We start from the raw sequence: 14,759 nt of genomic DNA, 5'->3' as shown, positions 1-14,759 counted from the left end.
GCAAAGTTCAATATACTACTACAGACAATTGAAAACATAGTTCGTACAGGAACCGATAATTTTAGTGTTAAATATCTAATAACTAATGTCTTGTACGATTCCGTTTCAGAGAGTAAAGAAAAACTGTCCTACCCTAGGCGTTTCTGAACATCATCATCCTTCAGGTTTATTCTTTTCAGGTAACGGTCTGATAAAAAAAAACGTGATACCTTCAGCGTCTAAGGCAGAGATCTGCTAGAATATCCTTAATGATGAGCCAACCAGCAGATCTCGGAAACGCGCTCTTCTCTTTCCTATCCTATTCCAACATCTTCCTTCCTCTATTCGTTACAGTGCTGCTTCATTTCCCCAATCAAATAATAATTGCTATGTTGTTAAAAAGCAGATAAGGCAAAGACAACACTATCGTTTTACATACGGCATATCACATATCGCGATGTTTCTATCAAAGAACTGTATATTTTAATGCAACTACGTTCCTGAGTGTAGAACACGTTGTGACACGCTCCTGAACACCCGTTATAGTTAGTTGCATTGAAATACAGGGTGTTTCCGGGTGACGTGGCTTGATCTCATTTAGATTTGTTAGATATCTATGTTTTCAATAGTTTGTAGTGCTATATTGAATCCTGCATAAAGACGTGCGGTAAAGAAAATTTACTTTCATAAATACATATATTCTTTTGTTAAATATAAATGATAATTATAGTGTAATAGTTCTTTTTTAAAAACTGAGCCATCTCTCCCCGACTTACCCTACAGTTTTAAACAGTTACTTTTGGAACCGCTTCAAGATCGTCTCAGAAGTATTATAAAATGCAAAGGAGAAACAACCAAATATTATTTATTTATTAAAATAACTATTAAACCGTACGTATCATTTACACGCAACAAAGATATATAATAATTAGTTTAATAGTTATTTTAAAACAAGTGGGCCATTCTTCCCTGACTCACCCTACAGTTATCACTTCACCGGAGTAAGCGACGTGTAGCAGGGCCTAACCTAAACATTGCTAAAAGAAATTGCAGTCCATTTGAACATAGAACCGTGATCCGTAACGATCAGCGATATCTATGTCCGCGAAATAGATTCACAGTGCAAGAAAATCAGAGAGAAAACCACCAATTACCGTTCGCGACCGACTCGAATTTCGGTGGGCGGCGATAGGCATGCACTGGCGAAAAATGTGCGCTCTCTCGTCGCCGGGTGATCAACGAGCCAGACGCATATGGCATTTCGTGTGCGCTCAAGCTTCCGGTACCGGCCGACCGATACAATGGGAAGTTTCTCTTTCACGAGGGTAGCGATTACACGTGCTTGTAACCGGAGAAAAGAGAAACCTGAAAATCTATCTTCGGTGGCGCGGCGGTCTCTTGCAAGGTTCGTTATCGAGAGCTGCGACGATTACTTTCACACGATAAGGGATCAACCACCGTGACGGAGGGCAATTAACGACCCGGCCTTGTTAGAAAACTGGAACAAGTCGGATTTCACTGGCCATTTTTCGAAGGATCGATCACCAATGATATGGATTACCGATGATCGCCGTGAACAATTCGGTCCACCGACTCTCCCGCCAGAGAAGTTTCCTGATTCTGAGCTTGGGAATTGTTATAACGTCGATTTCTGTTCTTCATATCATCACGAAGAGCTTTTATTCCGGATAATTGTTACAGAGAACCGTAATTTCCGAATGTTATCTGTTTTAGTTACAGTTCCTATATGGATTTCACAAGTATCTGAATATATGGACAAACATGGAGGTTATTACAGAACAAAAGGAAATATTCTCCATAAACCGTTTGGATGAAATTGATTGTTATAAGTGTTCTTGGTAGGCCTACTTGTCTCCTTGTAAAAAATCTGTTATATTATCATTTGATAATCGACTATTTAGCCTACACATTTGAGAATAAGTATGTAAAATAAAATATTTTCAAAGAAATTTTATGTTACTTTCGTGGAGGAAATGATGACCCTGACATGATTCTATAACAATTATTCCTGCAAGAAATTTAATTGTACTTAATCTCACTTTCTCTGAATACACAGGGCGCCCCAGATTTTTCCGCAAAACTTTACTCGCATATTGTGAGCCAAACTGAGCAAAAAAATCTTATACAAACGTAAACTCTTAAATGCTTTATTAAAATTTTGTAACTTCTATAACATATTTTTCTTAATCCGTTGACTTATAATATATCAGATTCGCGATACAGACTTCGAACTGAAAACAGTAACTGTAAATGTCATTATATTCACTTAAGTGAAAAATAAATATTATTTTTCTTCTATCAGTTGTTAATCTTCAAAGTAAATGTAGACATGGAACAAGCATAGAATTCTTTCGTTTATAAGGGTTAACTATTAACTATGTTAACTATTAAGGGTTAACTATTAACCCTTTGAACTCGAGGGCTCCCGAGCAGAGTCACTTAAAGTTTGTTATTACAAACTATAAAATTTTATCATGAAATAAACAGTAAAATACATCTATGACTTTTCTTTTCATACGCGTATCATTTATTTATATGTGAATATGCTCGTTCTATTAATACATTGTTGACCGGTCACGAGTTAACTCGTGTTTGTACTTGCATTACCTATTTCAATGTTTGAAACGCCGGACAATATAGAATATTGCAAAAGAAAATATTCAAAGTCATATAAAAGATATGTTCAAAGTTTCGTTTCATTTCATTATGTATAAATAAAGTATGTTGAATTTTATTTAGATTATTTCATTTTGCTGGTAATATCAATGAGAAAAAGCTTCGATTGCAAAGGGTTAATTCTAAAGTGGTTCCAGTAAACACGATTGTGGAAAAATCATATGTCAAGGGGTTAATTTCGCTTACAAAATATACTGATGAAGTTCTACAAAAACATGGGACCACCTGTATGAAAAGTGAGGAGGTGCACGAATACTGAAAGTTTAATTCTTTATTTAAGCAAAATTCATTAATCCTTTTTTCCGTTAACTCTCAACTCTATGTGTACCTGTCCACATAACCGTTCACGAGTATGCTTGGTACCCCTGCTCGCCCGCTCGCAGGGGTGTCCTCCTCAGGTTTCTCCGTAATGATGCACTTCCCGAACAAACTCAGAAAATAAACAGAAATCGAAGTTCGTTGCCAGAAAATTCGTCGAGATAAATCAGCAATGGGATATCCGATACACTAGACACAAAAGAGATCACTGGTCATCGCGCACGGGACAGGAAAATTGGAGATTTCTCTTCAGGCAAGGGAAGAGGGTCACGGTTGAGGGAGATTTATTTTCAGCGGGTGTCACTTCAAAACCAATACTAAAGTGACGCTTAGTGTTCCGCGAAACACTTGGGTAAAAGGAAACAGGGAATTGGCAACTGTTAAACGTAAGATAATCGAATACGTGTTTCCTGAATGATTTGTTTTACTACAGTTTTATCAATTAATACAATTTTTAATGGACAACAATTTTAATGCATTATTTTTAAGTATGATTTGTTTACAAGTGGAATTTTGTTAACAGTTCTATGTTAAATGTGAGCGTATTAATGTGTTTATATGCAAATTATGTTATCTTCGATATCGTGAACTTGTTGGCGTAAAATTTATTTGACAACACTTTTATACTGTATCAACAGATGCAAATGTTCTTGTTTAGAAAATAGCGAGGCTTTCATTATTTTAAATTTGAAGTGCATTATTTGTTGAGTTTCAATACGAAGAGATAATGATACAGCATTTTAATTTGGTGCAACAGTTGCAAACAGCGAATTCACGTGACACTGACTGATAACCATCATCTAAAATAAGTCTCGTATACGTAACAGTGGTCATCGAAGACTAAACTAGGTAATAAATCAATTTCTAAGGAAATGTCGAGCAAGAATTAATCTGTGCAACGGTAAGTGACGCTATAAATGTCGAGTTGGCTACAAAGTCCTCTCGTTTTTTTTCAATACGGTGTCTGGGTTAGATGTGGGTTAGGTTATTGCGATTAGATTACGGAAGCTTATGCAAATGTACATTTTCACATGGACGCATGAAGGAACTAACATTAAATAAAATTCAATTTTCTTTGTACACGGTTCCAGTAAAACAAATAAAAAATAGGTCAATATCAAATGTTACTGAAAAACTCCAGTTTCCAATTCCTCATGATATTTACACAATACAAATGCATAAGGTTGCACAATTTAATTGTGATATTCTTAACATTCGAATATTCGAAATTGACTAACGTGTTTTTGTCGCAAACGAACGAAGCACATGGAGGCACCAAATCATCACAAGAACGTTCGCCTCGCAATATCTGCGTCGGAAAAATAACAGATACAATAAAACATCCGAGCAGCATAAAAAATTTCGATGCATTTCGGCACAGACACATATGACAATCAAATGTACCAACTATCCTTCAATACACAAGAAATGTTATATATAATGTACAAAAGCTTAATCACGCGTAACCACTCTAATCTCGAGTAAATTATACACGAACTCAAAAAATGTTCCAATCCCTAAGAACGAGACCTCGAACAAAAGAAAATTCATTCTTTTCTTTCAACTTTTACTTAGCTTTCAACTTATTTATATATAAATACACCTACAATAGTTTACATTAAAACAAAAACAAACAAAAGACATAAATTTCTTTTGCAGCACTGCTAGAAACAAAATGCTAGCTCCAAATTAAATGAACCCTGCATTAACGAACCGCGCCGTGATCGAAACATCCGTGAACCGAGGATGAATGTAACAAAAGGAAACGTATCTTCAAATTCTCTCTAAAAAAAAAAAGAAAAAAAAATACGAGAAGACTTCGTGGCCTATCTGGTATGTAAATAAAGGATCGTTCGTGGAAGAAAAAGAAAGAAGAACGGGAACTACGAACGTTGCCGATTTGTCGAGGGACGAGTAGAGGACGGCGTATCGCGGAACAGGGTTCATCCGAGGAACACGAGGTCAGATTTAGGGAACTGAGAAACCGCGAGCAGAGACGGTCTAGCGCGCGCGATTAGGCCGAGGACCGATGGAATACTAAAATCATCTCGGGACACTCATGCTAGAACTGCGAAACTGCGAAACTGCGACGCGTGGGCGCGGGCGCGGGTACGACGCGAAGCAAACTTTTGCTGGCCGTATTATTAGCCCTCGCGGAGAGATTGTGGCCTCTCGCTCTGTCGCGTGTTTTCGCATTCCGAGCTCGAGAATTCGTGGAAAGGAGCCATGCAACGTAAAGAGCATCAGTCCTCGATAGGCTCGACATTATTTCGTATCAAAATTTTCGGATAAATCAATTTTATTTGATCTTTTGGTCTCGCCGGTAAAACTTGCCGGATGATTTGGTAAATATTGTTATTTCTCGAGCCGCGAGTTAGAATGGACGACCTCAGACCTTTCAACTTCGAAATAGATATATATTCGTAATTAACACGTTGACTGCTACAAATATTTCGAGCGTTTCTTGTATTAATACTTATTCTTTCATCCAAATGACACATGGTACTAGAGCTAATTATTACTAACTTGGTATCACGGTACTGATATTACACTATTATCTTACTTATGTTACTAAATATTTTTATTCAACATCAATTTTCTTATTGTAATTTTTTTCAAGCGGTATGGAAGGTCATCGATGACCACCGTGGTAGTCAATGTAGTAACTTAGTGTTGCCCGGCAATTTTACGCGGAAGTTATCCCATGTCACCGGTCATTATTCCGTAATTAAATATGAAAGTGAAACAATCTAAATAGATTTCGAGCTTTAAGATGACATGTATACTCGTCAAATGTAGTGAACTGGTTAATATGAAATTTTTGTATTTTTATAATGTTAATAATGTGAGCCTTGGAAGTGTAGTCATGGATAAGGTATCGAGAGACACGTGGTTGAAGCGCTGACCTGCTATAATGGCTAAACTTTAGTACCCTTTCTTTTTTGCATTATTTTATACCTGTAGGTTATAGATGATAAACAGTTTTTAACTATACAAATTGATTTAGTAATATTACTGTGCGGAAAGCTTCAAACCTTTAACATTGCAGTTAAATAGTCTTTTTGAAATTCCTTTGTAGAAACTTGAAGAGTGCATCTGTTGAGACTTTAATTGATTTATAATTTAGTTTGTGTATTGCTAAATAAATTCCTTTAACAATTTCTCAGAGAAATAGAGCGATGACCAAGTGGGAAGTTTCAGAGTAATAATAAAAACTTCAACGATTTATTGAAGCAGAGCGTATCGAAACATTTATACTACCGTGTCAAAATTATTCAAATCGATAATGGGCAACGGTAATTTTTAATGAAGAATATTCCTTCTTCATCCATAAGGTATTCAGAATAACGAGAGTATTAACTTGATTGACTGCTCTGTCTTTTTACCGTCGAAAGTGATACTGAAAGAATTATATTCGTCGAGGGTAAATGCAGTTAAACACTGAACGGCATAAGCATATAGCACTGGGATAGCTTTGGACGTGATACTTTGCATTTTATATAGCATAAGACTGCACGTGAAGCTTGGAACATTTTTTGATTGTATGATACCTCAACAGTCCATAATCCCATTCACTTGAAGCTCTGCAGGTATATTCAATAGATGTCTCTATCAATCAAACTGGAGGTAGATCAATATTTGCAAAATTTGTATTTTCAACTTTTATTTTCCTCGTTAATGGTAAAATGAGACTAAAAGTAAAAGGGAACTATATTACATTTGATTAAATTTTTATAAGTATCGATATCTTGAGAGTATATATAAAAATTTGTAATCAACATAACCGTTGGAAAACTCACTGTCGAGTAATCAGACCAACATGGCGTAGGTCTTTATTTTGTAATTTCTTAAGGTAATAAGTCTTCTTAACGGACAAATTAGAAACATAGGTAATAGAGATGATGTCATTTGACACGATGCGGCTGTAGGTCGCGTGAATCGTCTCGGCACCGGTGAACGTGCATCCAAGATCGCATCTGCAATTGTCATCGGCGTGCAGCGAAAGACCTTTACGAGCGGAATATAATTCGCGTAACCCCGCTAAAGTGTGCCACGAACCGGTACTCCGTGCTTGTGCATCGGGGAGTCTAAGTTTACGGGCTGCCACCCGTATTATTGATAGAGGAAGTTCTCAGGTCATTCTTTCAAAATTTATTTATTTCCAAGGCGTGTTCGTGTATCGTAACACAAACGATTCACTGAAGAAACCGTGAAGACTTTTTGGCCGATCTAATATATTCAGAGAATTATCTTAAGAATTTTTTGTATTTCAAACAACTCGTACATTTCTTGGTCACTTTACCGTTCAGTGCTAAAGGACTTCATTTGTGCAGCGTGCATTTAAAACAAATTTGCTCGCTACTTACCATTTATTTTATTATTGCCATCAACCCATTCGAGACCACAGTTTTTTTTCAAGACAGGAGCCAATTCTCGAAGTCATCACTTTCACCATTACTGTTCAGTTTTTGTAATCCCGACGATCTTGATTGTGGGTTACTTTTTCGGGTCTTACAATTAGCTTGGAACCAATACAGGTTTTAAGTTTTGCGCAGCTTTAATTTTTACTATCAGCTGGCAAAGTAAGCTAGTTTTTTACTACTAACTGATAGTAAAAATTCATGATCATCGTATGCCGTATAATTGGTGTTTTTGGTTACTCCATTACACAGTTAACCTGCAATTGATCTCGAATGGGTTAAGTAATTTGTAACGACACTTCAGAAATCTATTTCAAATTCAAATGTTTATTTGTTTTTACCCAAAAACTGCAACAGGCTCATCGAAAGTAACATCGGACACTTTGATGCTACAAAGATGTATCTCACTTCTCAAATGAACGATAAATTCATTTGAAAATGACACAGAACCAGTTTCAGCATTCAACGTATCTGCTTAAACATCTGCAGTTCAAACATCGCTTATGACACTCGACCTCATATTTCTTGCGACAATTTGTACGAACGTCCCCGTATCATCGAGAAATAAAGGCCGGCGTTCAAAGCTACAAAGTCAAAAAGCTGGCGTATCGGTGTCAGACATCTCGGGTCAGTTTCCCATTTGTCTCGATCGTGAATCGGACGGACGATCGCTTTCACTGGGACCCGTGATTCCCGATGACGCAACGACCGAGCAATGAACGGGAAAAGCGACGTTTAATGCGGAGAAAATTGCGTCTCGCTCGAAGAAGAAAGAATATCCAGCGAACCACTGGAACCCGGCCAACTAGAGCGGAAACGGTGAACGCAAAAGACTGGCTCTCTGGCCTACCGACCGACAGACCGACAGACCAACAGACCGACCGACCGACCGACCGACCGGTAGCAGACAAACGCGCGGAACACAGGCTACGGCAAGGCAACCTTCCAAAACCTTTTGCGTTAAACACCGAAACGGGGAAACGCACAGGTACTCAGAGAAAAATGCAACACCAGATAACAATGGAATCAGCTGCTCTTTTACCTAGTCAAAAGCGCCTTGATCTACAGCAATGAACGCACTCGCAGTCCGCTTTTGTTCAAATTATTTCTGTTTAACACTAAAACTACGAGACGGATCAAAATGACCCATTAAAAATTTCTTCTTTTTGCAATTATTAAAAAAAAAAACAGATATTTCCCTGAGAAATTATTAAAGAAATTGATTCGGTAATACGCAAACTGAATTGTAAATGAATTAAAGTCTCAACACATGCACCCTTGGAGTTTCTATAGAAGAATTTCGAAAAGTCAGTCTAACTCGGTAGTTTTAGTGTTAATTTGTTATTTATCTCGCAATCTTCCCGGTGGCAATAAGTCACTGTGCACAAAACTTCGAAAAATCCTTAATTCATTTCCTTTGTGTATTATATCTAAAATTGTATGAACTTAAACGTCAGCAATCGCGTCTGTACGTTGTACGTAATATCCACATCATCGGTACGTCTGTCCCACATTGTCAAGGTTTGAGTACTACTTTCACGGGATTCGATTCTTTCAAACGTTCGAAGTAGCCAGAAGCGAGTTACCTGCGTGGCTACTCGTTCTAGGCTTCGAAACTCGATGCGAAATCGAATACAATCGAGCACAATCGAAGGAACACCGTTTCCATCGAATAATACTCAAAACCGATGAAACGAAACTTCGGAATTGAAATTGATCCTGAATCCCGGGTACATATTGAACTTGATCCCATCCCTAGAAACCAGCTGAACTCCGAACCGGTTCTTCGTTCCGCGGTGCACTTCTTCTTTGGGCCTACTCGAAACGAGACGACAGATGTCCCCCGGCCTGTTTCTACCTGCTCGGAACAGCCGAGTTTCAAACCGTGATCGGGAATACACCGGAATCGAAGAAACGCCGGCTACCGGGGAGTTAGGGAGCTAAGACAGCCTCTATGAAGATACTACGTCGCTCGAAACGCTTCCGAAAAATATAGGGTGTTTCCGAAATCACAGTGCAAACGAGAACAGACTTATTCCACATGGAAAATTGAGTGAAAGATATAGAACAAGATTTGTTAATATGATACAATAAAAATATGATCAAATAAACACTCATCAGAACTGCAGTTGAAACAGTTTCCTTAATAAAGCAGAAACTAACAAGTCAAGATTCTTCATGACGATTGCTCTGCTATTCTTATATCTCATGTATCCAACAAAATTCAATTCGTTTGATACGACACCAAGAAAATTATTGCTTCGGTTTATGTATAAAATGGTGTCACCTAAATTTCGGTGACGTAGCAATCAAATGTACAAGGTATACAAGCTATTCAATGGGAATTAACACACGCGTCGACTAGGTAATGTTTGTAACTTTCAACCTTTATTTCTTGTAAATACCGATATACATATGTCAGATTAATCGTTGAACTCTGTTATCTCAAAAATTGAATCTCTTGTAAGAAAGTTTCATTAAAATAATTCGTTTGACTTTTTCGTGTAGACTTACACCTTCCCTCGGTGTATTTTGATTTGGGAAACACCCTGTATAGTTTTCAAAACTGTTTGTGAACAGACTTGTAATAACGAAGTTCGTTCAAAAGATTCATGCAGAATATTATTAGACCGTGGACGCTTATGCAAATGTTTATTTTAATGTGTTCATTCAGAGAAAGTGAGGTCAGCTACAATTATATTTCAATTAGGAATAATTCTCACGATCTTCTAAGGATTAATAAACATTTCAATTGGAAAATCTCACGAGTCTTCATTTTACACTTTTAGAAACTATACAATTTTGTCCGCTAAAATTTCGTTCACCTTTTACAATTTCGAAACTACGTTTCACTTGCACGAAACACTCGGTATATCAAGAAATACTAGTTTGTCCAGAAATCTCGTATCAATCTCGTGATTTCAGATATGTGCGCATAGATCTCGCATTCCACCGGAATACCCATTCACGACTAATGAGTATGCGGATGTTTATGCAAATTCGCCTCTTCAAGGACCAATCGGCAATAAAAACTGAATCAGATAGAAGTTCACTAACTCGACGAATATTTTCTCTTTATCGAGGTGAATGTTGCATCTGCGTTCAAATTTTCGATTTTATTAACAAATTTTCCTTTAACCGAACTTTATTCCGAAGCACTTGCTACCAGACCATAAAGGCCCCCACACACTATCTATTCATAACTATGAACGCGTGCAATATTTGCGCTGGCGTCAGCCGTCGAAAGTCTTTTTTCTCCCTTTTTGTCCCTCCTCTATCTAGTACTTTGATGGCTATTTTAACGACAGATGCGCATCGGCCAAAAATTGTTAACAGCCAGTGAACCTAGACAAAGGGCAACTCGTTTGATCGTTAACTAGATCGCTAATCTACTGAACCGCGCAGCATCGCGTATTCCGTTTCCCTTTTCTTCTCTCCCTTCGCTTAACCCTTTGCACTTTCTACGCATTAAGCGATGCAATCGATTAACGCTCGTGTTTACTTCGTTCGGTAGATGATAATGGATTTTAATTGTCGTTCAATTATCGGTAGACCGCAGATTTTACGCGTTCATGAGAAAACATAACTGCGTGAAATAACCTTAACACTAAACGTACTGTAGACGGTCAAATGACCGGTTTTAAAATTTGATTGAAAATTTTTCGTTTTTCTTTATTCATTTAATATTATATCAGTTCCTATATTATATGACATTCCTATTTTGTATTATTGTATATGATTTAACATTAAATCCATTCCCATATTATCCGATTAATCAATTTTTCAATTTTTGTCTTTCCTTCTGATTTCTGCTCGCAGTAAGAAATATTTATCGTATAACATGTTTACCTTTATTATAACTAGATGTTTCACTAGTTACAATAGATATAGATATATACAAAGTGACGGCATGTTTAATGTTAACACTGAAAATAAATTTGTGCAGGATGTCTTAAACTTCTCACACAGAATCAGCTGGCACACAATAGCTGTACGTAAGTCAAGTTTATCAAGTATTTGATTTGAATAATTATATAGGATTATATTATGAATATTTATATTTTCCAATTATATTATGAATATTTACTTAGTTATATAAGTATTATACCATGAATATTTATGTAATTATGTGGTTACTTAAAATTCATGGATAGGATTAATCTTCGGAGGGAGAATGTATTATACCAGAAAAATGCTTTTTAAATTACAGTCTTCAAAAATTTTATCCATTACTCATCAGCAATGCAAATGTTTATGCCATTTTATAATGTTGGACATTGATTCACGCAAAAGAACCTTCCGCTAGAATTCTAATAGAATTTTATTTTCCTTACTCAGAGCATTCATTGTGCTTATGGTAATATATTTAACGTTCATTTACTTTATTAGCATCTTCATGTTACAAAAGACATACGTTTTCCTAGGACCACAGACCAGACACTAGGGTTCGAACAACCATTCTATTCGTTCTATCTATTCGTCTACCTAGACGCGTCTGGCTGTTTCGTGTTGTGGCTCGCGTCTCTAAGCAACACCGCATTGCTGTGCAATTCACAAAGAGCGATGATCGACTGAACACGTCAATGCGATGCTAAAACCAGTCAATGCGATATTAGAACAAATACTTTTACGTAAGTTCGTACAATATTTTCCTTGTGCAAATTGTAGGTGTAAATTGACGTTCAGCCCTTGAACGATCAGGTGGAGTAAATACTCATAAATATGATACTCCGTTCTTGCCTTGCGAGTGTATTTACTTCATCGAACATTAAATTATTATTAAATTTGTCATTTACAAACACATCGACGCTTCTATGTACTTTCTATTCATATCGGCGTGTTTTCAGTGAATATTCGAAGTAAAATATTTCGAAAAGTACCGAGTTTTATATCAGTTTCACGCGAAATAACGCAAACAAACGATTTATGTAAAAGAACAATTTCATTCAGAAAAAAAATGAGTTGTACTCTGCAACTGCATTAATGCATTTATGTAAACATTGGTACTGTAGTGTGATAGAGTCTGCCAAATACTGCAAAGCCTTCCTTTATGATTTTTCTTTCTGATCTTAACAGGGACAATGTTATAGTCTGTCCCAGTTACTAGATACGTCCTGTATATTTTCACTCTTTACGGAAAGTAATCGAAACTACCCCTTTGTCACATTTAACAGAAACGTTTCTACGATATTGGCGTGCTTTAACGCGTCAGTTGACGATTAACTATTAAATGAAAGGAAATAAAATTAATCTATTAAAAGCACCCAAGCAAACTACCCAAAATTACTGCACACACTTGACATTAAAGCTAAGAAACGTTCGTATCCAATACTTTTGAATTTAAAAAAAAAAATTACAGGAAAGTTGTTTCTGACGCATGTGTTTTTCTTTCAATGATATTTCAAGCATTTACACAAAGGCTTACACCAAACAATTTACACAAGGCAAAATAAATATCGACAAATGCGACAACTCTTTTCGAATAATCTAGTATCATTAATACAGAATGCGCTACAATACTGTGAGAATAGGAGATCGGAAACTGGCTACCGTGAGAGATTCGAATCTCGCACAAAAGCTGCTCCTCGCAGCAGCTCTTTCTCTCTCTCTCTCGCTCTCTTTTTGAAAATAATTGCTTTCGAGGGTTCCCCTTTAGGTTCTAGCGGTATAAAGGGCGCAGCTGTTGCTGCGTCAGCTAACACGAAAGATATCCAACTTGCTGATAAACAAGAAAATTAAAATAACAGTACATGTCTTGTTTTTTGTAGGACTTCCACATTCTTGAAAGATAGAACTGTGTATATAAGTAGTGAAAACTATTCGACACGAGACACTGATCCTCTTTACGCACAAATATTCATCTTAACCATGTAGTACTACCATAGTATGCGAACATACTCCAATTGTTATAGTACAGTGGAACTTATTCTAGAGGATTATTGAAAAATTGCTACTGTCGTATAAAATGGTCAGAAAATTGCTTGAGCAGACTGTATGCAGGTATGTAGCAATAAATGTTACGGGTACAAAGATATATCATTGACTTAATATCCGAAAGCATTAAAACATATTGAGGAGAAGCACATTAGAAGAAGCTTTTCTTAATTTGATTCATTCGTGATCTGAATATTATGTAACACTATGTATAGTGCAGGATTTTTCCGTGTGATAAGGAATGCTAATGTATTTCATATTTTAGCCTTACAAAACTATTCTGACGGTTTAGGTACATAAATCTAAAACAGAAACCTCGTAGTGCATTTTTTCACACCCCAAGTCTGATGAAATCGTTAAAAATTAATTGTTTCAATTAAAAAAGGTTCTCCGCTACTATTATTTAAAAAAGGAAAAATCATGTTCGTATACAGCAGTAAAAACTGTGTACCAAGCTGCAGGTTCGCTGAATATCCATCGCAAGGATTTTAGCCAGCGTCGATACACCATTGACATATCGATATTTCTTGGAACAGTCTCCTTTTCCGAGAACAATACCTCGGCGGGCACTCGATGCTTGCCTCATGACACATTATCTTACTGGCGCGGTTGCATGCAGCGCGTATCGACACGAGCACACCTCGCCTGTTTGCAAATCGACAGCCGCATGCTTCCGGTCTCCCGTCAGAGTCATCGAAAAATTCCCCAGGAGAGGAAGCGGTCGGGGAAAATCGTACCTGATGTATTGGATGTAACCGTGTCTAGCGTCTTCGCGGAGGAACCCTGGGTTCCGCCTCTCGACGCTCTCGAATACCATGAAGTCAACACATGCAAGCGGCCAGCGAGAGTAAACCTCTTTTCACGAGCCAGCACGGTACACGAGACTCGGCGGAGGAATCGGTCGGTTGGCTACGATCGAGCCGCCGCGCACTGGCTCCACTGATCACAGATCTGCCCACGAACGCTGTTCCCACCAAACATTTTACACCATATTTCGGGGAATCCCGTGCGTGACACGGCCGGGATAGCTCTTGTCCGAAATTTCGGCTGGCGCACAACACGCCTCTGTCGGTAAAGAAGCGTCGGGAAAGAAAACACGCGGCCTCGCACACTCGATCGAATCGATTTCGCGCGGGACACAAATTCAAAAATTTCGACGGAGTGAACGGAACGAAACGGAACGGGTACGTGAACGCGACGACACCAGCGAACGAATGGAACGAGAAACGGGGGAACGCGATGCGCTACCTGCGAACCACGAAAACGAACGCTCGCGTTCCGAGGTACACGAGGCGACTGAAGTGCGGCGCGAATCGTGGAACGGTGGGAGTTCTCGCTTACTCGATCCCCTCTACGCCGGACCCTAACCCCACCGCGTCCCTTCACACCCAGCGAAACCACAAGCGGCCG

At 37.9% G+C, this 14,759-nt stretch overlaps 1 protein-coding gene across 6 annotated transcripts in view; it reads right to left on the bottom strand.

Annotated features, from left to right (window-relative positions):
- Positions 1-14,759, bottom strand: part of ssh (Protein phosphatase Slingshot) — an 84,433-nt gene that overhangs the window by 54,007 nt on the left and 15,667 nt on the right. The window contains exons 1-3 of one of the 6 annotated variants that reach the window (XM_076365934.1): positions 4,886-5,109; positions 4,233-4,303; positions 3,005-3,183 (exon numbers count right to left, since the gene is read on the bottom strand). The exons of 2 other annotated variants lie outside the window; for them this stretch is intronic. In XM_076365934.1, coding sequence (XP_076222049.1) covers positions 3,005-3,183; positions 4,233-4,262 — 209 coding nt within the window. In that variant the 5' untranslated portion in view covers positions 4,263-4,303; positions 4,886-5,109. Of the gene's footprint in view, positions 1-3,004; positions 3,184-4,232; positions 4,304-4,885; positions 5,118-14,086; positions 14,641-14,759 lie in introns of those variants that run through there. 3 more of the 6 variants (XM_076365936.1, XM_031987622.2, XM_076365935.1) reach the window with 3 other exon arrangements.

This window comes from Nomia melanderi, chromosome 3 (assembly GCF_051020985.1).
Source record: "Nomia melanderi isolate GNS246 chromosome 3, iyNomMela1, whole genome shotgun sequence".
In the NCBI taxonomy this organism is placed as follows: domain Eukaryota; kingdom Metazoa; phylum Arthropoda; class Insecta; order Hymenoptera; family Halictidae; genus Nomia; species Nomia melanderi.
Note: the sequence above shows the minus strand (reverse complement) of the source record. Positions and strands in the feature narration are given on the sequence as shown.